The 27,838-nt window shown below is 38.5% G+C and overlaps 4 protein-coding genes across 4 annotated transcripts; 3 read left to right on the plus strand and 1 right to left on the minus strand.

Moving 5' to 3' along the window:
• Nucleotides 1–796: 796 nt before the first annotated feature.
• Nucleotides 797–1,144, plus strand: LOC109178423. Its single transcript, XM_019328078.1, has one exon. The coding sequence runs from the start codon at nucleotides 797–799 to the stop codon at nucleotides 1,142–1,144; it is 348 nt and encodes a 115-aa protein (XP_019183623.1).
• Nucleotides 1,145–14,588: 13,444 nt separating this feature from the next.
• Nucleotides 14,589–15,515, plus strand: LOC109178486. The gene has a single exon (XM_019328147.1). The coding sequence runs from the start codon at nucleotides 14,589–14,591 to the stop codon at nucleotides 15,513–15,515; it is 927 nt and encodes a 308-aa protein (XP_019183692.1).
• A 39-nt stretch (nucleotides 15,516–15,554) lies between these two features.
• LOC109178608 (RNA-directed DNA polymerase homolog) lies at nucleotides 15,555–16,070 on the plus strand. Its single transcript, XM_019328187.1, has one exon. It carries the CDS (start codon nucleotides 15,555–15,557, stop codon nucleotides 16,068–16,070), a length of 516 nt encoding a protein of 171 aa, XP_019183732.1.
• Nucleotides 16,071–19,509: 3,439 nt separating this feature from the next.
• LOC109178784 lies at nucleotides 19,510–20,637 on the minus strand. The gene is made up of 2 exons (XM_019328373.1): nucleotides 20,574–20,637; nucleotides 19,510–20,474 (listed from the first exon to the last, which is right to left on the minus strand). The coding sequence occupies exons 1-2, from the start codon at nucleotides 20,635–20,637 to the stop codon at nucleotides 19,510–19,512; spliced, it is 1,029 nt and encodes a 342-aa protein (XP_019183918.1).
• Between the last annotated feature and the right edge of the window lie 7,201 nt (nucleotides 20,638–27,838).

The raw sequence follows: 27,838 nt of genomic DNA on the forward strand, positions 1-27,838 counted from the left end.
ATTTAAAGAAGGAGGTCGCAGAGTTTGTTGGGAAGTGCCTTAATTGCCAAAAGGTTAAGGCGGAGCGTTGTAAGGCCAAAGGATTGGTACAACCATTGGAGGTTCCACAAGGAAAATGGGACTCCATATCTATGGATTTTGTGGGAGGCCTACCGACAACCCGTTCGAGTAAGGACAAAATTTGGGTCATAGTTGATCGATTGACTAAGACTGCTCGCCTTATAGCAATGAAGGAACCTGGACAATGACGCAATTGGCTCAAGCTTATGTCAATCAAGTGGTGAAATATCATGGAATTCCGCGGGACATCGTCTCCGATCGTGATCCAAGATTCTTGTCTCAGTTCCGAAAGTCTCTGCAGGCGGCTCTTGGAACCAAATTAAATCTCAGTACTGCTTTCCACCCGGCGACTGATGGGCAAACAGAGAGGACTATACAGACTATCGAAGATATGTTGAGAGCTTGTATGCTAGATTTCCAAGGGTTTTGGGAGGATCATTTGGATTTAATCGAGTTTTCCTACAACAACAGTTATCATTCGAGCATACGCATGGCGCCTTATGAAGCCCTCTATGGTCAGAAGTGTCGCAGTCTGCTTTGTTGGGAGGATTTAGTCAACCCGATAGTGTTGGGGCCGCAATTTTTGCTTGACACAACCGAGAAGATTAAACAAATTCAAGGAAGGATGAAAGCGGCTCAAGATCGCCAAAAGTCCTACGCCGATTTGACTAGAAGGCAAGTGGATTTATCGGTTGGGGATAAAGTTTAGTTGAAGGTATCTCCCACCCGAGGAGTGATGCGGTTTGGAAAGAAAGGAAAGTTGAGCCCCAGGTTTATAGGTCCGTATGAAATCCTTGAGAGGGTTGGAAGTTTGGCCTATCGTTTGGCGTTGCCCTTGGAATTGGAGAGAGTGCACGATGTGTTCCACGTATCGCAGCTCAAGAGATATGTTCACGACCCAACTCATGTCTTACCGTCGGAAGAGATACCTTTGGATGAGGACTTGACCTATGAGGAATGGCTGCTCAGAATTCTGGATTTCAAGACTCGGGACACTCGTAGGAAGTCTGTAAAGATGGTAAAGGTTTGGTGGACGCATCATGGGGTTGAGGAAGCTACTTGGGAGCTGGAGTCCACCATGTGAGAGTTGTATCCAAAGTTGTTCCCAGCAGGTACCTCGTCTTCGTTGTTTGTGCTTGCCTTCTGTGCTTGTTTGTTGCTTGTTGTTTTGGTGTTTAGTTAGCTTAGTAGTTGGTGTTGGTTGCCTAGTTCTTGGTGGTCGTCTAGAAGTCGGTGTTTGTGTTGAGGCTAGAGTGCGTGATGCTCAATCTATCCGTTTGTTAAACTCTTGCCAATCCTTGATTTGATACGCCTTCATTCTTGTTTTGAAACTCTTGTGAAATCTTTTGAGTTTTGACCAAAAGAGCTTGTTCTTGAACCTCTTGTCACAATGTTGTTTCTTTTCACCGTTTGCTTTTAATTCGTCGTACCCAAGCTTCGGGGACGAAGCTTCTTTGAAGGGGGAGAAGATGTGACACCCCTTAATCCAAATCCAATTAAGGGATTAATTGAGTAATTAATCCTATTTCAATTTGTAATTTAATTCCTTAAATTCCTGAAATTTAATAGTTGGGGACTAGTAATTGACTAGTCAACCCCAAAGTCAAAGTTGTACCTTGAGCATTGTAGGGAGTTCCCTTGTTCCTTACACTTCCTTATGTTAGTAAGGGTATTCTTGACCTTTCACTTGTTGTTGGCAATGTAACCTAACCTAGTGAGACCACTTCCATTCTATCCTTACACTTTTCTAAAAATCTAGCTTCACCCTCTCTCTAAAAGGGGAGTAGCTTTTCTTCCAAGCAAGTTGGAACCTTGCCAAAACTTCAAGAGTTGCTTCCAAGATTCAACCTTTCTTATATTTGGGCATCTAGGAGGGTAAGATCTAAGTTCATCTTGTGTTATTGGTTTTATCTAAGGTGTCTTTTCTTAAAGATAGGATCTTTATGATCTTTTGGTATGTTCTTGAAGTGGGTTTGGAAGGTGAGCCTTGTGAGGAGCTTGTTGAGGTGTAAAGTGAAGTCTTTAGTCTACAAGAAGTAACCCATGCTCTACAAAACCTATTTTGCTTACCTATATGTGAATATTTCTTGGATTCTACATGTGTTTTGCTATGAAATGTGAGTGTTGATGCATGATCTTGTGAAAATGCATATCTAGAGCTTGTGTTTAGGGTTCTTTTGTGCCATTGCATGGCATTTCCTTTGATACAAGTCATTTTGTTGTATTTGGTGAGATTTGGCATGATTTGGACTTGAATTTGAGTTGGAGATGAAAAATCCGCGAAGTGTGGTTTTGTGGTACAGGTGGTACCCGCGGGCGGAACGGCGGGTAGGAGGCCCACCCGCGGGGTACGTGTGGTAAGGAGGCCTGTACCCGCGGGCAGGACCACGGGTAGGGGCCTACCCGTGGGCCCACCCGCGGGTACACAAGTGGTGTTGTTTGGGGATTTGTTCCCCGTGATTCTTTTTACTCGGTATTTGGTCTTTTGACTTCCCGATGTTCTTTCGTGGAACTATTTGAGTGTCTTCTTGATGTTTCGTACGTCTAGAACTATATGGTAGGATTCCATGTAGGTTTTGGTGTCGTGAATCGTGCTAAGTGTTCAACATTGTGATTCATTAAACCGTTATGAGTCTTGTGTGTTCTTCGGAACAATCTTTGGTTTACCCATTTGATAAGCATGCTAGTTCGGCGTTTAAATGCTAGCGTGTGCGTTGTTTGTACCTTCCGATTGGTTGATGATAACTTGTGTTATTCATTGTTGTTGTTGGGTTGTGACCCATTCCTTGGTTAAGTGTGGTTTCATATCTTCATTGTTATCCGTTGATTGATTCTTGTTGTGGTGTAATGTGTGTGTGGCTTTACCTGGATTGCACGATTAGTGGAATGGGACATTAGTCACCAAGGTATTGCAGTGGTCCTCGTGGTGGTCGTGACATGATTATGGAGTTGTGACCTTTGTGTAAAGTTCACGTGATTCTTGGGTGGCATGTGTTGTCGTGTGTGTGTACGGTACCCTCGTGTACTATGAAATTGGTGGTCTTGTTGGTGGTTTGTTGGTGGGGGACGAGGGTCCCAGGAGGGAAAAGGTTGGACTAAGAAGTACAGGGGTCCTGGAGGTAATGGTTGGAAAGAAGATACAAGGTTGGGGGTAGCCATAAGGTTGGAACCGGGTATAAGGAAGGCATATCAACTCGTGATGGGTGATGTCACGAGGGCTTGTGTAGCCGTGGTTATGATTTCCCTTTCTTGTGACGTGTGTAGTCACAAGGGCATGTGTTTCCATTGGTCTTGTCTTTATCCTTTTGAGTTGTTGTTGTCTTTGTGGTTTGGGATGTGTTCCCGTATCCTTGTTGAGAGTGTTGAGTCTTGTGTTGACTATTACTCTTGGTTTTGTACTTATATACTTATGTATTCCATTTCGAAAATGGCTTTACAACTTATATCTTACTTATGTATGTTATTTCACATGTATTGGTAGGTTACCAGCTTTATTCGCTAACCGGGCGTCGTCTCATGTTTTATTGTGTTCTTTCAGGTGATGTCTAGACGAGTGCGCAGTCTAGTCTGTTAGCATAGCTTCTCCCGTTGGTTTTATGGCCTGTGTGCCGCTCTAGTTATAGACTTTGGAGACTTTTGGATAGTTGTAAACAATGCAGATGTTGTCGTAGCGTTCATCCTTGTTGGTGAACGTGGCATAACACCCCATGACTTGGATTTATGTTTATCCAGCTATCTTTTTGTCTTCTGCTGTGTTTGTTGTTTAGTTGTGTTATCTACGTGTTTTAAGGTTTTAATTAGCCTGTTTTTAGGGGGTGTTACATACTAGCTGAAGGAGTGTGCTTCACCTACTAGCTTGATGAATCACCTACTAGCTTAGTGATTCACCTACTTGTTTGTGCAACTTCTTCACTACTTATGTAACACCCTGTGTTACGGACTTTAATCTCGAATTAATTATTTAATTAATTCTGATAATAATAATTAAAAAGGATTTAATTTGGTTAGGGTTCCCTTTAATTAATTAATGTGATGTGGTGCACCAGGGACTGTAGACCTGTGTTTATAATAAGGACTTTAAGTCTATTAGGAATAAAGAAAGTGGGCCTTTACTACTCAGATTCTAATTAGGAATCCTAAACCTATATATCTGTTAGGAATAGAAAATAGGTCTTTACTATTCAGACTCTGATTATGATTCCTAACTCTATAAATTGGGGATTAGAAGGCAATTAGAACCCTTACCACCCATAGTTATATTACACGAAATTATGCCCAAGAGATTCCCCACCGCCAAGCCTAGGGAGATCAATCGGATGGAAATCTTAGAGAAGAACCTTAATAGTCAAGGGAGGATTAATTAAGGCTAAGAGATAACGCATGTCTGAACAAAACCTATTTTCCTTGCTATATCTTATTTATTGGCTCCTTTGATAATTGTGTGTGTAATTCTGTGATTGAGTCTTGATAGAGCCCTTGCATAGGATTTATATTGTGCTTATTTGATAATCTTGATGTTCTTGATATTGTGATTGATTATCTGTGTGATCTTGTATTTTTAATTAAGTCTAGAGCCCTAGGGTTTATATCGTGAATTTCGTATTATGATGTTCTTGGTATATTTGGGTGGGTTTATGCATGATCCGGTGTTGAGTCTAGCGTAGGACTTGTGTTTAGGACTTTGCATATAAATTTCATGATCTTCCTGTGGTTTCAGATGCTCATGAACCATTATATGATTTATGTTGAGTCTTGGCATTTTAGGAATCGTGTTAGAACGTATTTTGTATGATTCTTGGTTTGATTCCGTTAATTGAATACGTGGTGTTGTCATTATGGTTTGAATGTCTTTGGACATGGTTTCGGGTTCCACGAGTGATCCCGGGACCAAAAAGTTGTTTATGTACCAGTGGGGGGATGACCTGTAACAACCCAAAATTCTATTTTATAAATCAGGTATTAAGAAAATCCAAAATAGCCATTTTCACTCCATTAAAAAAAATTGCGATCAATCGGTGTTTGAATAAAATATTTTCGTCACATTCTAAATTAATTCGACACCAAAAATGGATTCTATTCGAAGAATTCCTAAGTTTTCGGGTACTTCACGTACCAAGATTTAAATCGAGAATTTTTTCTGAGTGAGACCGGGAGAATTCAAAAAGGATTTTTCAACAAGTGTTCATCCAAATAGCTTTTAGGAAAATTCACTTTCAACCCCAAAGTAATAAAAGATAGCATTTCTAGCCTATGGTTCATGTTGCATGGTGGACCACAAGACAACCAGAAATCCCTTCCTGATTCATCTTTTAGCTTGTAGAATTACCCCTTTGCCCTCAACCAATCATTGAGAATCATCCTAGGGTTTTGAACCCTTATAAATAGAATTGTGTTTGCCTCTTTTTCTCCTGATCTCTTCCTTGGCTGCCTACACCATAGTAGTAAGCTTCTTCTCCATTCATTTCCTCCTTCTCTAAGTTTCTCTACATATCATCTCTTCTGAAGGTTTAAGACTTAGGTCTTGTGTGGTTTTTGAGATGTTTAGGTGGTGAAAGAAGTAGAGATCCTTGAGTGAAGTGGGGCTGCAATCCAAGCAAGAAGATTAGACTACAAGAGGTATAACCCCATGGATTCCTCTTTAAATTTTGGCTCTATGAAGCCTTAGTGATGAATAGAAATGAGTAGAAACTATGAGTTTTTGATGTGTTCATGCTTAGAAGTGACTTAGTATTTGTTTGGAGTTGTTGAGATTTTTTTCGACTTGTTTGGATGAGTTTTTGCAAGAGAAACATCATCTGGTGCACAACACAGTGTGCACCAGTTCAAAGAGACGGCTCTAACCGCGGCCCATCAGGAGAGCCGCCGGCTAGAGCCGTGGTGGCATGAGACTAGGGCACGGCCCTAGAGGAGGGTCGTTTCCTAGTCCCGGTGCTTTAACGGGGCTCAAGGGGCGGACCATGAGGAGTCCCGCCCCAGGTCCCTGAGATTATTCTGTGAAGGATTTTTGTGCAGTGGTCGGGCCCTTGTGGCTCAGCTACGTGTCGTTTCGGACCGAGGGTTAAGGGCCCTTGTGGCTCGGCGCTTCGGGATCTTCTCGACGCACGTTTTGACTTTGATTTCGTTGAATTTGGTTTAAAAACGAGTATGTTATGAAGGAATTTGTGAAGAATTTCTACACAGTGCATATTTGCTAGTTTACTGTGTATGAAGAATTATTTGATTATTGTAATCAGATGATATTTTATTGAGTATAGAAGCATGACTCTTTGAGAATATGATTTATTATGAAAGTATGATTAAATTGTGTTATTTGATCAATGAGAATAGAAGCATATTTATTGAGTGAAATGTATAGAAATTGCTATGTTGCAAACCGAGCATGATGATATATTCTTGAATACTTCATGTTAGTTTATACATGATTTAGAAGCATGTTATAAAGCATTTTGACATTCACATGAGTCATATTTCAAAAACGCATAAGGGGCCAACGAGTGCCAAGAATACTTTCAAAACTATAAGCATGTGGTATAGCATTCTTTGATGCATTGAGAAGTAGTAGAATTGTTGCATGCATGAGATTGATGCATGAGAGATATATTTATGTATTATCTATATCGGTGAGGTTTTGGAGGATATCGTTTGGACTATGTGCTCTCGGGAGATATTTATGGACATTGCGGTCCCAGTATATGTAACGCGGCATATTCGCACGTTACGATGTTGGAAACTTCCCGCCAGGCTTGGAATCCTAGTTAGGGGGTGTGCACACTAATAGTTCTATACCTAATTCCATAGAGTTTGAACCACGAGATCGGTTCCGTAGACGGTAGGAGATATTGGGTCGGAATTATACCATCCCCGATGGGGTAATTCACACTTCTGTGAAACCCTAAGTCGTCTACGAGTATATGAGAAAGAAAGAGAGTCAGCAGAGACTCAAGAAAGGGAGTCAAAAGAGACTCAAGAAAGAGAGTCAATAAAGACTCGAGAGAAAGAAAGAGAGTCAAGAGAGACCCGAGAAAGTAGCAAAGAGACATCCACAGAAAGTACTCTAATTTATAAAAGAGTGTATGAGTATATTGTTGCACTAGATTGCATAAGAGTATGAGTATATTGTTGCACTAGATTACATAAGAGTATGATTATATTATTGCATTAGATTGCATATGAGTATGAGTATATTGTTGCACTAGATTGCATAAGAGTATGATTATATTGTTGCACTAGATTGCATAAGAGTATGATTATGTTATTGCACTAGATTGCATATGAGTATGAGTATATTGTTTCACTAGATTGCATAAGAGTATGATTATATAATTGCACGAGATTGCATATGAGTATGAATATATTATTGCATTAGATTGCATAAGAGTATAATTATGTTATTGCACTAGATTGCATATGAGTATGAGTATATTGTTGCACTAGATTGCGTAAGAGTATGATTATATAATTGCACGAGATTGCATATGAGTATGAATATATTATTGCATTAGATTGCATAAGAAGTATGATCTTAATGTTATACGTGATTGCATGCGAATAGAGCATCGTAAGAGATTGTATAACGAGAAGTTTGACTTAAGATATTCCTTTGAGCATGATTATCGTGTTGTATTAGAAGCTCTACTTATCAAGTTCAGTGATAAGAATGTGAAAGCATGTAAACACCTGTTATTTGGTCTTTTAACATGATCCAACCCGTAAGCATGAATTGCTTGTTAAGTTATTTGAGAAGTTTATAAGTTGTTGAATCTATGTGAACAGTCTTGTACATACATGAGCATGCCAGCAGATACTATAGGGTGCAAGCATCTAGAAAGAATGTGATAAATCTTAAGATGATTTGAGTTTAGCTTATTTCTATAAAGAAATTAAATGTTTTCAAAGTAAATGCTAGAGTACTTTACAAGGTTGAGTGTGGTTATACTTAGCTTCGTGCGAACGGGTGTTTTCCTATTTGTCTATGTGTTGCTTGCCAAACCCCTTTCAGGTGGGCCCAGCAGTGTGAAGAAGTCGAGTTAGATTAGTATTGTAGATATAGATATATAAACTCCAGTACCATTGATGATCTGTATGGATTTTAGACTTTTGATTTTATGTTTGAGGATTGATGTAGACTATTTGGGGTGACATTTTTCCCCCTTACGTTTCCAGTATTTACATTTAGTAGCCAAACATAATCTTATTTCTAGTTTTACCCCTTTTTGGCTGTGCAATCACCAAAGAGTAGTGGTTGTGGCGGTGACATTCCCACTAGATCTCGTTTAAGTATTATTTCCGCTGCTTAAGTTTATATTAATGTTTGGTTTAGAGTTGTGATTAAGAGATAGAAAAGTGGGATGTTACATAACCGCCCACCACCGACCCGCTGCCCGGCGAGCCCTACCCAGCGGGCAGCCGGCGGGCGGAGGCCTGCCCGCCGGCCACCCGCTAGAATGTTGGCTACCCGCCGGCGGGTGGCTGACCACCCGCCACCTACCCGCTAGGAACTTGTCGTGGTTCGTGATGTTTTTTCCAGTTTGATGTTTCTCCGTGTACTGGTGTACCCCGTTTGTCGTGTATGAGCCTCGTTTGGTGTTTAGGCATCGTTCTAGGAATTTATGTGTAATACGTGTCGTTGTTGTTGTGTCTTGATTGTTATGTGATTATGTGTTGATTGATTGAATGGTTATGAGTATCGTGGTCATTGCGCAATGACCGGTGTGATTAATGATGATGATGATGATGATGATGATGATGAGTTGTGATTGGTGGAAATGAATTGTTGGCGATTGACACCACTTGTGCCCGATCATTGTACTAAAGGTACAGGCCATAGCGGTGACTGTGCTGAAGGCACACACCCACCTTCGACTAGCTTACCGTTGAGCATGGGTCAGGTTATAAGTGTTGCGGTGTCATGTTAGAGCCATATGCGCTAACCCCTTGATATTGGCACTAGAGGTGCGGATCATGTGAATGGCACTGCGGCACCATCTTGATATGTTGGTGGTTGATAGGTGGTTTGTCGGTGGGGGCATGTAGTTACCCGGAGGAATAAGGGGTGGTGATATAAGGGTGGCCTGGAGGTATAGGTTGGAACTGATATAAGGACGGAGGGGAACTACAAGGTTGGAACTTGGTATAAGGTTGGAAGATGGATTGTGTGCTTTGCTGATTACTTGCTAATTGATCGTCTTGAATGCCTTCGGTTCCTCTACTTGTTATTTATATGCTTATATGCATGTTATGTCTTGTATTGCGTTCTTAGGATGCATGTTAGTCTTTATGATTATTCTATACGGATGAGTCTGTTATTGTGTCTTGAGTCTTGATCTTGGATTTAAACTAAAGTCCCGTAAGTATATATGTATTCCAGTTTCAAAATGAGTTTCTTATATCTACCTATATTGTACTTAACGCGTTGGAGTGGGTTACCAGCATTATTCGTTGACGGTTGTTACACCAAATGTTTTTTAGGGACAGTTGAGTAGCTTCGGAGCGTGCTAGTTGGATTCATGGACTTAGTTAAGATATTCTAGCATTGATGAAATGACCTGCGTGCCTGGATTTGTACTTAGATATCAATTGTGGTTTATGCTTTGTTAGATAGTTTAGCCTGTGCATCTGAGTTCTTTAGCTCAGATGTGGCCTAACACCCCAACTATTATGTTTAGCTTATGCTCTGTTTGGGAAATAATAATAGATTATCCTTTATTTTGTAGGTTTTAAATATCTTAAAATTTAGGGGTGTTACAACTTAGCTGTTCACTCACCTCCTTGCTTGTCATCAACCAAGTAGCTCAAGCAAGCACCTCAAGCAATCAGCTTACTCAAGGAAACAAAGCACTAAATGCTTATGACAAACTCATGTGAAAGACAGCACAGTTTTGGAAGAAAATTCAGCTTACAACAATCAGATTTCGTACGCAAATATGGGGAGGGGAGGTTTATTTTGCAACTTATAATTTTTAATTATTTCCTTCATAGTTAAGGGATGAAACCTAAAATATTTTATACATTTAATCCCTGATTTTTCCCTATAAAAACCCCATCACCCAATGGTTCAAATCAGCTTGTAATATTGGAAATGAAATGAGAAGTTCTCTCTTTTTCTTTGCATGAGAATTGCATTGAATGTTTAGGTTGTTTGTGAGAAGCATTCAATCTAAGTAAAGCTGTGAGAAGCTAGTTTACAAGCCGAGAAGGCATATCCCACTATCTTATTCTTTACATTCATACACATACCCGAAAATCCCAAAACAAATAAAACTACTATAGATCTTGCATAGCTAAGTTTTTTTTTTATCTCAAGTTCTAGATTCCTAAGTCTAGTTCTTAGCCTTGTTTAATCATCTAAGGGTTGAGAAGATCATTGGAAGTTTGGCGAGGCAATTTGTAACAATCCGAAATTTCATTTTATAAATCCCGTATTATGAAATCCCAAAACAGCTTTCTTCATCCCATTAAAAATTTGTGCGATCAATCGGTGTTGAATAAAATATTTTCATCACATTTTAAATTAATTCGACACCAAAATTAATTCTATTTCGGAAATTCCTAAATTTTCGGGTACTTCGCGTACCAAGATTTTAATCGGGAAATTTATCTGAGTGAGACCGGGAATGCCCAAAAGATTTTAAACAAGGGTTCATCTAAATAGCTTTTTGAGAAAATTCATTTTCAACCCCAAAGTACTTAAAATAGCATTTTTAGTCTATGGTTCATGTTGCTTGGTGAACCACAAACCTCTTAGCCTAGCTTGTCTGATGCATTTAGAAAATCAACCAAACTACCATTTTGCCCTCCACCAATCATGGGAGAATCTCCTAGGATTTTGCACCCTATAAAACCACACCTTCATTCTCATTAATCCTTGATCTCATTCCCTTGCCTCTCCCAACCTTGTCTGCTAGAAAGAAGAAAGACACACAGTAAGTTCTATTCTCCACCATTCATGTACTCCCTTTGTTTTGATGATTTCTTTGCATTAATCCTTTGAGTTCTATTAGGCTTAGTTTGTTGTTGATGTTTGGGGTGTTTAGGTGGTAAAGAAGTGGTGGAAGTTGAGTGGAGAGGGGGCTGAGATCCAAACAGGAAAGAGAAGCTACAAGAGGTATAACCCCATGGATTCCTCTTTAAAATTTGGCTCTGTGAAGCCTTCGCATTGAGTAGAAATGAGTAGAAACTATGAGTTTTTGATGTGTTTAAGCTTAGAAGTGATTTAGTATTTGTTTGTGAGTTGTTGAGATTGTTTTGGACTTGTTTGGATTGGATTTTGCAGATGAAAAACCTTCTGGTGCACAACACAGTGTGCACCAGATCAGAGTCACAGCCCTAGCCACGGCCCATCACGAGGGCCGCCGGCTAGAGCCGTGCATGAACGGGACTAGGGCACGGCCTTAGGGGAGGGCCGCCGCCTAGCCCCGGTGAAGTGACATGATACAAGGGGCGGACCATGAGGAGTCCCGCCCCAGGTCCCTGACTTTGATTTTGAGAAGAATTTATGCAGTGGCCGGGCCCTTGTGGCTCAGCTGCGTGTCGTTTCGGGATGAGTGTTACGGGCCCTTGTGGCTCGGCTCTTCGGGACCGTCTTGACGCACATTTTGGCTTTGATTTGTTTGAATTTGGATCTAAAATGAGTATGTTATGAAGGAAATTGGGATGAAATACTACACAGAGTATATATTTTGCTATGCACTGTATATGAGGAATTGTTATCTTTGTGATCTGTTTGATGATTTTATTAAGTATAGAAGCATGATCATTTGAGAATGTGATTCACTTTTATAGCATGATTAAATTGCATTATTTGACATATGTAAAATTTCAAAAAAAATGCAAAAGGGGCCAACGTGAGCCCGAGTATTATTTTCAAAGAACATGAGCATGTGTATAGCATTCTTTGATGCATTTGAGAAGTGGTAAAGTTATTGCATGCATAAGAGTGATGCATGATATATATATATATATATATATATATATATATATATATATATATATATATATATATCTGTGTGTGTGTGTGTGTGTGTATGTATGTATGTATGTATATATGTATATATGTATGTATGTATGTATTATCCAAATCGCTGAGGTTTTGGAGGACCCGTTTGGACTATGTCCTCTCGGATGATTGTTATGGACATTGTGGTCCTAGTACATGTAACGCGGCGTATTCGCACGTTACAAGGTTGGAAACTACCCATCAGGCTTGGAATCCTGGTAGGGGGTGTGCACACTGAAAGTTCGATACCTGATTCCACAGCGCGTGAACCACGAGATTGGTTACATTGACGGTAGGAGATATTTGGTCAGACTTACGCCGTTCCTAATGGGGCAATTCACGCTACGGTGAAATCCTGAGCCGTCTACGAGCGAAAAGAGAAAGAAATCGAGTCAATAGAGACTCAAGAGAAAGAAAGCGAGTCAAGAGAGACTCAAGAGAAAGAAAGCGAGTCAAGAGAGACTCAAGAGAAAGAAAGCAAGTCAAGAGAGACTCAAGAGAAAGAAAGCGAGTCGAGATAGACTCAATAGACCTCCACAGAAAGTACTCTATTTTTACAACGAGTGTACATGAGTATATATATTATATTATTGCACAAGATTGCATAAGAGTATGATTATATTGTTGCATTATATTGCATATGAGTATGAGTTTATTATTGCACTATATTGCATAAGAGTATGATTATATTGTTGCACGAGATTGCATATAAGTATGAGTATATTATTGCACTAGATTGCATAAGAGTATTATTATATTGTTGCATAAGATTGCATATGAGTATGAGTTTATTATTGCACTAGATTGCATATGAGTATGATTATATTGTTGCACGAGATTGTATATGAGAGTGATGCATAGTATTATACGAGATTGCATGTGAATAGAGTATTGTATGAGATTTTATAATGAAAGGTTTGACTTAACATGTTCCTTCGAGCATGATTATCTTGTTGTACTAAAAGCTCTAATTATCTATGTGATGAGAATGTGAAAGCATGAGAATACCTGTTATATGATTTATTAGCATGATCCTATCTGAAACTATGAATTATTTGAGAAGTTATTTAAGGAATTATATGTTGATGAATCCAAGTGTACCATCTTATGTATATATGAGCATGCCAGTTGTTATAATAAGGTGCAAGCATCTAGAAAGTATGTGATAGATTTAAAGATGATTTGAGTTGAGTTTATATTGATAAAGACATCAAATGTTAAGTATACTCTATAGTACTTTACAGGGTTGAGTCTTGTTATACTTAGCTTCGTGCTAACGGGTGTTTTCCTATTTGTCTATGTGTTGCTTGCAAAACCCCTTTCAGGTGGACCCAGCAGTGTGAAGAAGTCGAGTTAGATTAGTCTCGTAGATAGAGATATCAAAACTCTAGTTATTTCGATGATTATGTTTTGATTATTTCGATGATTATGTTTTGATGTTTACGATTATGGATTTTAGACCTTTTGACTTTATGGTTTGAGGATGATGTAGACTTTTGGGGTGATGTATTTTCTCCTTATGTTTCAGTTGTTATGATGGATGCTAGACTTTTACTTTATTCCTAGTTTTACCCCTTAGCCTGTGCAATCACCACGGAGTGGTGGTTGTGGCGGTGACACTCCCACTATTTATTTATTAGTTATTTCCACTGCTTAGTGATGTTAATGACTGTTTAGAGTTATAATTAAGAGTTAGAAAAGTGGGGTGTTACAAATTGGTATCAGAGTGGTGCGAACCACGGGAGACTTAGGAAGTTTGACCCTTAAGATTGAGTATAGAAACTCTAAGTAAAAGTCCTAGGAAGGACGAGTTAAGGAAAGACCTTTAAGTTGAAGTCTTAAGAAAGACAAGATAAGAAGGGAACTTTAAGTGGAAATCCTAGGAAGGATAAGAATTGGAAAGAACCCTAAGTTATGAAATTTGAGATAAGAAGGAGCCCTAAGTTATGAACTTTAGATGAGAATGTCTCTAAGTCCAGTGACTAAGTATGAGAATTAGAGTTAAGAGAAACTTTAAGCATTAGTTAGGAACGCGGTGAGGTCGTGAGTTCCTTTGTGTTTGCTTATATGTTTTGTGCTTTATCAATGTGTTTAAAGTGCTTTTATACATCTTTGGAAAGTGAAGCAGAGAAGTTTTCAGTGAAAAGTTAAAATGAAAGTTAATAGTTGAGATATTTGAAAGTTAAAGTTTGAAAGTAGAAGCTTTGTAAAAGTGCTAAAGTAAAAGTATAAGAGTTTATACTTGTGCCTTGCTTATGTGATTTATCAATGTGCTTGTTATGCCTTGTTATCTGTTTTGAGTAAAGTAGAGAAGTAAAGAGAGAAGTTGAAAGAGAAAAACCAAGAGCTTGAAAGTTTAAGCTTAGAAGAGAAGGTGTTCTTGATAAGTTGTTAAAGTTGATGAGAAAAGATGCCTTTGCTTGCTTTTGTGCTTTAGTATTGTGAGCTTTGCCTTAGAGATAGGAAAGCTAGAGACAGTTAACTCTTAGGAGCTCTAACCTTGTTTTCTCTCTTTCACGTTGAAGGTGGTGAAATGCCACCGAGACGGCCCTATGGAGACAAGTCACCACCTAGTAGCAAGTGCACCCTTGGCTTGTCAATTCAAGGGAGGGTTAAGAAGAGAAAGAACCGATCGGGGAGAAAGAAAGAAATTGCCAAGAGTCAACGCAACCAGCCACTCTATGAAGTGACTGTAGAAGAAGGGGCACAAGGGAGAGTGCTCACCACTCGTTTGGATCCCGTCGTACCAGTGGAGCTAGTCACGGGGACGTTTCTGGTGAATCACGTACCTGCAGTGGTGCTTTTCGATTCTGGAGCTACCAACTCTTTCATATCCTCGGCAATGGTGGATGAGTTTGGATGGCTGCCTACAAGTCAAAGGAAGATGAGTATCCAGCTAGCCTCAGGAAGATTGATTGATTACAAAGACATCCTGGAAGGCTTGCCCGTGGAGATATCGGGGGTAACCTTTCCCGGGGACTTCATTAAGATAGAACTGGAGGGTATGGATGTAATCTTAGGAATGGACTGGCTGGGCAAGTACAAAGCCAAGATCCTATGTGAGGAACGGAAGGTAACAATGAGAGGACCAAAAGGAAAGTACGTATCATACAAAGGTAATCCGGAACCACCAGGCATGCGAGTGGTATCCATGGCTAAGATGAGGAAGTACATGAGTAAAGGGCATGAGGTTTATTTATGTACTCTCCAGGACTTGGATGCAAAAGACGAGAGCTTAGAAAAGATTGCTGTAGTAAGGGAATTCCCAGATATATTTCCCGATGAAATACCAGGATTACCTCCAGTAAGGGAAGTGGAGTTCTCAGTTGACTTGCAGCCAGGCACCGCACCCATATCCAAAGTTCCTTACCGTATGGCACCCGCAGAAATGGCTGAGCTCAAGGGACAGCTACAGGAACTGCTAGAGAAGGGTTACATCAGACCGAGCGTATCGCCTTAGAGAGCGCCTGTTCCATTTTTGAAAAAGAAAGATGGGAGTATGCGATTATGTATAGACTACCAGGAACTGAACCAGGTCACTGTGAAGAATAGATATCCTTTACCGCGGATTGATGTTTTTTTTGATCAATTGAAGGGAGCGGGAGTCTTCTCCAAGATAGACTTACGGTCTGGGTACCATCAGTTGAGAGTGGCGGACAAGGACATACAGAAGACAGCTTTCAGTACGAGATACGGACACTATGAGTTCCCTATAATGCCATTTGGATTGACCAATGCGCTAGCAATCTTCATGGACTTGATGAATAGAGTATTCCGACCGTATTTGGATGAGTTTGTGGTAGTCTTCATCGATGACATCTTGATTTACTCAAAAGGGATGGACGACCATGAGAGGCATTTGAGGATTGTACTACAGTTATTGCGGGACCATCAGTTGTACGCTAAGTTGTCAAAGTGTGAGTTTTGGAGGGACACCGTAGCTTTCTTGGGACATATTGTCACCAAAGCTGGGGTAACAGTAGATCCATCCAAGATTAAGGTGGTCACGGAGTAGCCGGTACCCAAGTCTGTCACGGAGGTGCGTAGTTTCTTGGGTTTAGCAGGTTATTATATAAGATTTTTGCACGATTTCTCGATTTTAGCTAAACCTCTTACTAGTCTCACTAAGAAAGTAGCCAAGTATCAATGGACCGAGGAGTGTGAGATGGCATTTCAGGAACTTAAGCGGAGATTGACCTCGGCACCGGTTTTGACATTGCCATCATGTGAGGAAGGATTCGAGGTGTTCAGCGACGCATCACATAAGGGACTTGGTTGTGTTTTGATGCAAAATGGGAAGGTGATAGCGTATGCGTCACGTCAGTTGAAGACGCATGAGGTTAACTACCCTACGCACGACTTGGAACTAGCCGCAGTGGTTTTCGCCCTAAAGATTTGGAGACATTATTTATATGGAGTGAGATGCAAGATTTACACCGATCACAAAATCTTAAAGTATATCTTCACCCAGAAAGAGTTGAACATGAGACTACGACGGTGGCTAGAGTTGATTAAGGACTACGACTTAGAGATCCAGTATCATGAGGGGAAAGTAAATGTAATAGCCGATGCTTTGAGTAGGAAGTCTAGTCACTCCTTGGGAGGTATTTGGGTTGTGCCAAATGAGTTATGTAGAGAGTTTCAGCGGTTAAATTTGGAGATAAGAAATAGTGGTGAAGTTAAACAAGAAATGGCATTGTATACTTTGAGGGTGACACCGAGCATCTTTGATGAGATAAAGGAAAATCAAACCGGGGATGTCAAGTTAGAAAGAATTAAGGCCAAGATGGTTGATGGGAAATGTGGACCTTTCGAAATATATCTAGATGGGAGCATTAGGCACAAGGACGTTGGTGTATACCTATGAAATGCGAAGAGATTAAGAAGCAAATCATGGAAGAGGGGCATTGTACACCCTACTCAGTACACCCCGATGGGGATAAGCTGTATGGAGATCTTAAGATGCATTTCTGGTGGCCAAAGATAAAGAGAGAGATAGCCGAGTTTGTGCAGCGATGTTTAAATTGTCATAAAGTTAAAGCCGAACGGAATAGACCTAAAGGTTTAGTGCAATCCGTTGATATACCAGAAAAGAAGTGGGACTCAATCTCCATGGACTTCGTGGGGGGTGTACCTTTGACAAAGACTGGAAAGGATAAGATATGGGTAATTGTTGATCGACAAACCAAAACAGCTTGATTTATACCCATGAGAGAGACATGGACGATGGAACAATTGGCCAGAGCATACATTGAGAAAGTGGTTAAATACCATGGGATACCTCGAGACATAGTATCTGACAGGGATTCCCGTTTCTTATCCCAGTTTTGGAGGACCTTGTAAGCTACTTTGGGTACTAAGCTTAAGTTGAGTACGACTTTCCATCTCGAGACCGACGGACAGACTGAGAGGACTATACAGACTCTGGAGGACATGCTTAGAGCCTGCATGATAGATTTTCATGGTTCATGGGACGAGCACTTGGACTTAATCGAGCTCTCCTATAACAACAGTTATCATTCAAGCATCAAAATGGCACCATATGAAGCTTTATATGGACAGAGGTGTAGGAGTCCCTTGTGTTGGAAAGACGCAGTCGAAGGAGTGGTGCTTGGACCCCAGTACATACAGGAAACTGGAGAGAAAGTCAAGTTGGTACGAGAAAGATTAAAAGCGGCCCAAGATAGACAGAAGTTGTATGCCGATCAAGGGAGGAGGCCAACTGAGTTCCAAGTGGGCGATAAGGTAACCTCGAATTTGTGAATCAACAGTTGATTTTGTGCTAAGTATTGGAAATTTAAAATTTAAAGTAAATTGCAGGTGTTACTAAAGGTGTCTCCCACTAAGGGAGTAATGAGATTTGGAAGAAAAGGAAAGCTAAGCCCTCGATTCATAGGACCATACGACATAGTCGAGAGGATTGGGATGGTAGCTTATCGTTTAGCCCTACCCATGGAGTTGGAAAAGGTACAATGTTATACCTTGAGTTAGATTCGAATATAGGGTATTGTTCTTAGATGTGTTTTGGGACCAAGTGTAGGTACACGATGTGTTCTATGTTTCGCAGTTAAAGAAGTATATCCCGGACATTTCCCATGTAATCCAACCAGAGGAAGTAGAGCTTGATGAGTCCCTCATGCACGAGGAAAACCCAATTAGGATCCTCGATCACAAGACCAGGGATATGAGAAGAAAGAAAGTGAAGCTAGTCAAAGTCTTGTGGTCTAACCAGTTGTCTAAGGAGGCCACTTGGGAGACCGAGGAGGAGATGATGAGTCGTTATCTAGCCCTCTTTGATCAAGGTAACTAGTCAAGCTTTTAACTTCAGTCATAGATTCGTTGATGAAGTTGTTTAGATGTTAGATAAGTTAGATAAGAACTCAGAGATTCCTAAATCTTTCCAAAGTGTTCCAACAGAAAATTCCAACCTTTTGGTTTCATCACCTTTTCTTTTCGAGAACTTGATCTACCCGTTTCTTTTAAGTTTCGGGACGAAACTTCTTTTAAGGGGGATAGAGTGTAACAACCCAAGATTTCATTTTATAAATCCGGTATTAAGAAATCCCAAAACAGCCTTCTTCATCCCATTAAAAATTTTTGCGATCAATCGGGGTTGAATAAAATATTTTCGTCACATTTTAAATTAATTCGACACCAAAATTAATTCTATTTCAGAAATTCCTAATTTTTGGGTACTTCGTGTACCAAGATTTTAATCGGGAAATTTATCTAAGTGAGACCGGGAATGCCCAAAAGATTTTAAACAAGGGTTCATCTAAATAGCTTTTTGAGAAAATTCATTTTCAACCCCAAAGTACTTAAAATAGCATTTTTTTAGTCTATGGTTCATGTTGCTTGGTGAACCACAAACCTCTTAGCCTAACTTGTCTGATGCTTTTAGAAAATCAACCAAACTACCATTTTGCCCTCCACCAATCATGGGAGAATCTCCAAGGGTTTTGCACCCTATAAAACCACACCTTCATTCTCATTAATCCCTGATCTCATTCCATTGCCTCTCCTAACCTTGTCTACTAGAAAGAAGAAAAACACACAGTAAGTTCTATTCTCCACCATTCATCTACTCCCTTTGTTTTGATGATTTCTTTGCCTTAATCCTTTGAGTTCTCTTAGGCTTAGTTTGTTGTTGATGTTTGGGGTGTTTAGGTGGTAAAGAAGTAGTGGAAGTTGAGTGGAGAGGGGGCTGAGATCCAAGCAGGAAGGAGAAGCTACAAGAGGTATAACCCCATGGATTCCTCTTTAAAATTTGGCTCTGTGAAGCCTTCGCATTGAGTAGAAATGAGTAGAAACTATGAGTTTTTGATGTGTTTATGCTTAGAAGTGATTTAGTATTTGTTTGTGAGTTGTTGAGATTGTTTTGGATGCAATTACAAAAACCAGTAACAGATTGAATGCAATTACAGAAACCAGCTCAGTAACAGATTTATAGAAGTTTAGGATTGAAGTGGATTTACCTTCTGCTGATCACTCAATAAAGTCCATTGAGTGTTGTCCACAATCTCCAAGTCAACCTTCAAAAGCTCTAGAAACCACCTCCATGATGAGCTATTCTCAATCTCTACCACAACCCAAGCAATTAGGTACATTTGATTGTTCCCATCTCTACACACAGCTGAGAGGATCTCACCCTTCAATTTGCCTTTCAGAAAGCAGTCATCTAGTCGAATAAACCTCATACAACCCCATAGAAAACCCTTCTTCATGGCATTAAAACACACATATATCCTCTCAAATACCAAGGGTGAAGTAGGAACAGTTCTGGTTGTTTTAATCTTCACAGTAAAGCCTGGGTTAGAATTCAAGCATTCTTGGGCATAATCCCTAAGCCTTTTGAATTGACTCTCATACGCTATGTCAAGCTTCTTCAGAATCCCAATAATTTCCCTTCGACACATACTGACAGTGACATTGAGGTTCAACTCATACTTTATATCTTTGCTCAACTCTGAATACCCAATAGTTGGATTCTGCCTAACATTGCCTTCATATTTCCATTCTAACCATTTTTTACTAACAATGCCTAAGGTGAATTGAGTGTTGCATTTATGATCCAACATAATTACTTTCAATTGAAAACACTTTATTCTTTCCTCCCACCCTGCACTCACATGAAATTCACACCTCTTTCCAAGACATTCAACCCTAACATACTTTAAACAATTCTTCTTCCAAAATAAATCCCTCTTGGTGTGTACAGCATAACTTATCATGGCAAGTTTGAACTGCACATTATCATCAAAATACATGCCTAATTCAAGAAAGAGTGGATCAGATTTAGGGTTGTATTTAGGGTACTTATCATTGTACCTTGATTGAACCTCATTCCCATCCTCATTCTCCAAGTCTTTTTCAATAGTTGGTGGATCTTGTGAATCATAGTACACAGAATCTGCCTCATCTACTAAAGGATTTTCATATGTCGGCACATATTATGGTATAGGTTCAGCTTCTACTCCTATTTTCCTTTTCCTTTTATCCATATTTCTAGTATGCTCACCCTCACTGCCACTACTAATATGGTCACTGCCGCTACTTATATGGTCACTGCTAGGGGTGTGCATCGGGCGAGTCGGGCGGGTTCGGGTTGCAGGAATGGGGATCCGTTCGGTTCTCGGATTACCACTATTGAATCCTATCCGTGTAATTTCTAAGTCTAAACTTTTCGGATATGTAAATATCGGATATCGGACGGGTTGCCTCGGATTACGGATAAATCGGATATGAAATAAAAATTAAAAAAAACAACTAATTAACTACTGAATGAGTAAATCAACACTAAATAAGTTGTAACTTGTGAACTTCTAAGTAGTTAACAAGTTACAACTTCAAAATTACAAGTTCACAAATCACAAGTACAAAGTAACTTGTTACAAGTTAACGAAGCTAACAACTTTACAGCTTACTACTTACAAGTTACAATTCAAAAAGAGTTTATAGATTCAATTTCTCAAAAATAAAGTTGTTAAGTGTTAAGGCACCATTCAAAAACCAAAAGCAGCAACATCCAACAGCAATCACTCCAACCAGCAACTCAGGCAGTCAGGCAGCATCAGCATTCCTCATCTTCCTGCTTAAGTTGCAAATTTAAATAGCAAATAACAAAAACAAAAAAAAAAAATGAAAAGAATAACAGTTTAATATTATTTGCTAAAATATCCAAAATAGGCTCAGATTGCTGTTGTTTCATATCATTAAGATTTGAGGGAAATTGCTTCTAAAGTTTTGGAACTAAATCCAAAACTTGAGCAACATACCAACCCCAAGTCCTTTGATTCAGACAAAGGTGGAAGCATCATCATAGCCCATACTACACATACCTGTAACCTGCTGTTCAAATGTTCAATCAAGTGGAACTGTGGATAGGGGCTGAGGCACTAAAAGTCTAAAATGCAATTACATAATTGAATTCATAAGCCATAAATAAAAACAGAATGGTAATCTAATTTTCTAAGAGAACAGAATAAGTGAATAACAACTAAATATAAAGCTGAGAGCAGAATGAATGAACATTACTACAATGGTTGGTAGGGAAGTTCCAGCAGTCCTAATTCCAGTTGGCAACTCTGCAAAAAAAAAAAAAAAAAAAAAAAAAAAAAAAAAAAAAAAAAACACATTAACTATCATACAAATAATGAAATAAATACACAATAATGAAAGTATTTAAGTAAACTACTATTACCTTTCTCAAGCCTTTCACAATCATCAATATTTTCTTCAATTTGAATAGGTTGATTTGGTAATCTCAACCAATCCTGTGTACAAATTAAAGCTTCCACAATCTTAGGAGTTAAGGAACTCCTAAATGGATCCAACACTCTACCACTGGTTGAAAAAGCACTTTCAGAAGCCACAGTGGATATTGAAACTGCAAGAATATCCCTTGCCATTTTAGAGAGAATTGGCAGTCTTTCAGAGTTCACCTTCCACCATTTGAGGATATCAAAATCAACCTTATCATGGCAAGTTTGAATAACTTATCATGGCAAGTTTGAACTGCACATTATCATCAAAATACATACCTAATTCAAGAAAGAGTGGATCAGATTTAGGGTTGTATTTAGGGTACTTATCATTATACCTTGATTGAACCTCATTCCCATCCTCATTCTCCAAGTCTTCTTCAATAGTTGGTGGATCTTGTGAATCATAGTACACAGAATCTGCCTCATCTACTAAAGGATTTTCATATGTCGGCACATATTATGGTATAGGTTCAGCTTCTACTCCTATTTTCCTTTTCCTCTTATCCATATTTCTAGTATGCTCACCCTCACTGCCACTACTAATATGGTCACTACCGCTACTTATATGGTCACTGCCACTGTAATAGTCACTCACAACACCAAAATCAGCATCTACTTCACTACTCCCCTTCCTCACCTAGTAATTCATCTTCTTCTCCCACTTCCTCACCCAGTACTTCATCTTCTGTGCCCAATCTCTCACCCACTATATCAGCTTATGGCCCCCTTCCTCACCCACTAATCCAGCTTCATTCCCATCATCCTCAGGCCTAGGTAAACATAAACCAACCACCCCAGGCTCATCTACCCCATGCTCAACATATAACTCACACTTTATTTTCACAAGCAATCTGAGCTAAGTGTAGACTACTAGCATCATTATGTAAGAGTTTTAAAGATGTAAAGGGTTCAAAGGTCAACTTATAAGTAAGTGAGACTATTTTCTCATATCTTTGGGCTGCTATATACTTCATTAAGTGGGGATAACATATTAAGTCAGGGTCCACAACCATTACATCTGTCTCACCATTCTAATATTTTAACCTAGGGGATTTGACGAAATTACCACCATGAAGAATTATTAATTCCATACTTTCATTCATCCTGAAAAAAATGCAATGCACATTTAAACATGAAAGCAACAACATACTTTATCACTTTATACACACTTTACCAACTGGAGTAGAAGGACCACAAAATCATATTAACTGGAGCAGGACCACAATATATACAAACATATTCAACTTAAAGACAGTGTAGCAAGACCCCACTACATCACAATCAATATAAATAAAACCAAAAGTTAAAGCATTAAGATCACCAGCATCATATTCAAAGTATATATTCACAATGATATTCCAATATTGTTATACATACCTTACTCGTCCACTTTCCAGTATTATTCCAGCCTTATTTCCAATCTTCTTTCCAGTCTTCTTCCACTCGGTTTTCCTTCGTTGATAGTGGGGATTTGAGATTATCTTCGCGTTTAAGGATTTAGATTTCGAATTACGAATAGAGATTAGGGATTAAGCGACGCGATGATTGATTTGTGTTTGAGATTATGGATTTCGCTTCACGATTAGGGATTTGGGATTGAGATTAGGGTATGGGATTCTTCACTCGTCTAATCGAATTGGAATTGGGATTGAAATTGAAAGTACAATTTTGCCTATAATAGATTAAACTGCTGAAATGGCTGTCACATCTACTCAAATTGTTGCCACATCAACAAAACAACACACGTCTCTGCCAAATCACCTCCATATCACCAACTTATTACCTATAACTTGAAGGTTACCTGTAAAAAAACCTAGGCGGACAAAATTTTTTGATTTGTGAATCGAATCATCACTTGTGTAAGGCCAGGATGCGGCATGGCAAATCACAATTGGTTCATGGTGAAATTTGGAACTTGAGCCTAATATACATTATAATATTGTAATGTATAATATATATTTTTAATGAAAATTTATGGGGAAGAGACATCTCCATTATTATTATTATTATTATTTTAATTTATTGACTTTCCGCTACACCTCCATGTGGCACGTGTTGCGGAAAATATTTTTTTTTAAAAAAATATTGACTTTCCGCTACACCTCCACCTGGCAGGTTTCATGAAAAGTTGACATTTTTTTTCTGAGAATCCACTACACCTTTTAAACAAAGATATAGTGTATTCTTATGTATTTATTTACGGTATTTTCACCGCATTTATTTTTCAACTATCCACTACACCTTTATTCAAGAGGTGTGGCGGAAAGTCATATTTATATGTCCAATTTTGTAGTAGTGCTTATTGTATAAAACACAGAGTGATGATGAACAAAATGTGGGAAAAGGTGAAAAGGACATTAGAAGAATTATATCTAGAGTATGTGAACTTGTATAGTCACGATGTGTTCCTCTATCGGTGGACATAGTGGTGAATTGGATGTTGATAACACCACCGTGGTTGATGTTGTACAACAGATTTAAAGGATAAACGGATGCAAAAGATATTGAATATGGTTCTTCAAAGCAAATCAATTCTTTTACAAAATCAGAGTTGGAGACTTATCCTGTGGGTGATCCTTTAATTCACTCTTCTTCATCTTTTTATGCATTGGAGTGGTAGAAACGTAATAGTGTAAAGTTTAAAGTTTTATCAAAGATGCCTACTGATATATTAGTTGTTCCTATTTCAAGTGTTGCATTTGAATCGACATTTGTGTTGGGGGAAGGATGATTGATGAATATCATGCTAGATTAAATGCCCAATCTATTAAAACTATTATTTGTGGTGGGGATTGGTTTCATAACAAATATGGGATGAAGAAAAAAAAAAGTTAACAAACTTATTCTATATTACTACTTATTACTTTATAGAATTAATTCTAGTGGAGGTCCCTTGTCTTTGGCGACAATTCCAAATTTAGTCCCAAACTATTTTTTTGTCATTTAACATCCCAGATTATCATATTTTGGACATTTTTAGTTTTACGATGACTTTTCCAGTGAAACCCTATTTTAGGTAAGGGTAATTTCGTCTCTTCAAAGAAATTTTAATTTTTTTTTCAAATGAGTTAATTCCAATGGAGGTCTCTTCTCTTTTGTCGTAGTTTTAAATTTAGTCCCAAACAATCATTTTTTGTCATTTAACATCCCAAACTATCGTATTTTGGACACTTTTGGTACTTCCGATGAAACCTTATTTGAGTAAAAAGGTATTTTTCGATGATAAAAATTGTTAGGAATAAATTGTAATTAGATTTTGATGATTCAAACAGTATTTTAGGGTGAAAAATTTAGACCCCTATTCTTTGTTATTTTTCTGTATAATTTTATTTCGTGAAGAGCCAAAGAAGAACAATCCAAGAATTCTTAACTCAAGGAAAATCAGCCAATACCTTGTAGTCTAATGGCACCAAGATTGGACTCTTATATCAAAGATTGTGGGTTCAAGACTCAGTGAAGGTGATATTGACTCTTTGTATTTTAATAGATTGAGAAAGTAGTTATGAGCGGATATTACATAGTAATAGAGTCACAGTCCCAAAATAAACAAAATTAATGAATGAGCCACGGTTTTTATAAGGAGGAGGATGAGCTACAGTTTTTATCGAATTACAAAGAAATGAGCCACGGTCCTTGATGCTTAGTTCTAATCTTACTGAGATCAATTTAATCTCAAATGAGCTAAGGTTTTAATGGGTGAACTGATGTTATTCAAATAAGCAAAGAAAATAGAGAGAGTTCAAATCCTACAAGAAGTAAAAACAAGAGATGAGCCACGGTTTCAAGCTAAGGTTTCTAAGATTGAGCCACGATTTTCGGTGAAGAGTTCGAATCTCATCGAGGGAAGTTAATTGTGAATTGAGCCAAGGATTTCTAAATGAGCCACGGTCCTATTATCTGAAGCCAATGATTTATTCTAAGCTAAGTAAATGGTGTGATGTTCCAATCCCACTAAAAGCACAATCTCATTAAAGTTGAGGTTTAGTGAGCTAAGGTTTTATTTATTGAGCCAAGGTATTGAGACAAATCTCAAATAACAAATTATGCTCTTAAAATCATGAGTCACAGTCCAAAAGGAGCTAATTACTTTATAGCATATTGTTCTTGAAGAATTGAAATAGCAAGATCATTATATTACTTGAACATGCTCTCTCACTCTTAACATCCAAGATATAAATGGTTAATCTTGATGATCAATATCTCATGCATATTGTTATGTCTATGTGTAGGCATGTGTTTCTTAGATTTAGAGTTGTTCGAAAATGTTATATATGATGTTCTTCACAAAATGAGATCAAAACGTGATTATGTATTAGATAACTAGGGAACATAAATTTAAGTGATGCATGATTAATTTATTAGTAGGGGCTATTTGTTCCTTCAAATTGAATATGAGATGCATATATAATTATATATCTTTGTCACATGGTTTTAAAGATTTGAATCATGTACTAAAATTATTTGTATAAAGATATAATAAGTACATATCAAAGTCTTTGGTTGCAATTTGTTTGTAGCATGGAGTTGAAGAGTCATTATTCATGTATACTCTTTGCATAGCTCAGTCTTGCCAATGAGATTTGCCTCCTCATATTTTAATATGGCACATGCATACTTATATGATAATAGACTATCATATGCAAATGATTGTCTTGAGCATTAGTAGTCATATATTATTGGCATTGACCATGTCCCTTAAAATTATCATAATGACATAATTTATGTTGGGTTGGGCTTCCCTCCTATGTGGTAAATAGCTCATGTTTGGACCAAGCCAATTTGTATCTACTATATTTTTATTGAGGCATATTTATTATTATTATTATTATTATTATTATTATTATTATTATTATTATTATAATAGATGGTGAGGCGGCATGTGAATTGCAAAAGGAAATTCAATTCCTTTTTTGACTCCTTCTCCCCATATATATATATATATTTATATGTTTTAGGGATTAGGAATGAAATTGAGAGCATTGCAGCAAGTCGGCAGTGAGGAGATAATTCTCTGGCTTCATTCTCCATCTTTTTTTTTCGTTCGGCAGTGCGGCAGTTTCGACAGCTCGATAGCTTTGATCAGTTTCTTTGGTGCTTTGCCGTGAGGTTTGCCAGGTTCTTGGGTGCTTTATTCATCAAATAATTTGGAGGTCAGCTTATTTGTTCCAGGCATCTTTTGGGTATTCTCGTACTATTTGTATTCTTTTTCATCTTGCTTGTGGTGGTTGAATATTTTAAGTACGAGTTGATATTTTGTTTAGGCCTGTGGAATATAATAGAAGTCTTTGGCCTAGAGTTATTGTATTTGATGATTTTGTGGATGTTTGGCTCGTGTGGTAGCCTGAAACTTTGTACCCAAGATTTATTATAGTGGATTATTGGTTGGTGGTGGTCCCGTGGTTTTTTCCCCAATTTGGGGTTTTCCACGTAAATCGTGTGTTCTTGTGTTTGATATTTATTTTTGGCCATTGTGTATCATCTTGTGTTTGTGCTCCTGTCGGTTCTGTGATTTTTCATTGTCGCAGGAAGTGGGATATTCCCAACAAAGTGGTATCAGAGCCCTGGTTGTTGATTGGGTACATTTGACATGGAGACAAATATGAGTAATATGATACGGTTGAATGGTAGAAATTATCACATTTGGAAGGCCAAGATGAAGGATCTCCTGTTTGTGAAGAAATTACATCTACCTGTGTTTGCAACTGCAAAGCCAGAAAGCATGTCAGACGAAGAGTGGGACTTTGAGCACCAACAAGTTTGTGGTTATATTCGCCAATGGGTTGAAGATAATGTTATGAATCACATTATCAACGAGACACATGCCAGAAGCCTGTGGGATAAACTTGAGACCCTGTATGCTTCCAAGACAGGCAATAACAAATTGTTTTTGCTAAAACAATTGATGAATCTAAGATTCAGGGAAGGTACATTGATCAATGATCATGTCAATGATTTTCAGGGTGTTCTTGATCAGTTGTCTAGCATGGGCATCAAATTTGAGGATGAGGTACTTGGTCTC

Source organism: Ipomoea nil, unplaced genomic scaffold (genome assembly GCF_001879475.1).
Source record: "Ipomoea nil cultivar Tokyo-kokei standard unplaced genomic scaffold, Asagao_1.1 scaffold0099, whole genome shotgun sequence".
NCBI lineage: Eukaryota > Viridiplantae > Streptophyta > Magnoliopsida > Solanales > Convolvulaceae > Ipomoea > Ipomoea nil.

Bases quoted from the DNA above. Each gene is read 5' to 3' on its own strand.
- LOC109178423 (XM_019328078.1), top strand. From the start codon at position 797: ATGCGGTTTGGAAAGAAAGGAAAGTTGAGCCCCAGGTTTATAGGTCCG.
- LOC109178486 (XM_019328147.1), top strand. From the start codon at position 14,589: ATGCCACCGAGACGGCCCTATGGAGACAAGTCACCACCTAGTAGCAAG.
- LOC109178608 (XM_019328187.1), top strand. From the start codon at position 15,555: ATGCGATTATGTATAGACTACCAGGAACTGAACCAGGTCACTGTGAAG.
- LOC109178784 (XM_019328373.1), bottom strand. From the start codon at position 20,637: ATGCACACCCCTAGCAGTGACCATATAAGTAGCGGCAGTGACCATATT. The intron at 20,475-20,573 runs GTGAGCATACTA...ATCCTTTAGTAG, and splicing joins TATTAGTAGTGGCAGTGAGG to ATGAGGCAGATTCTGTGTAC.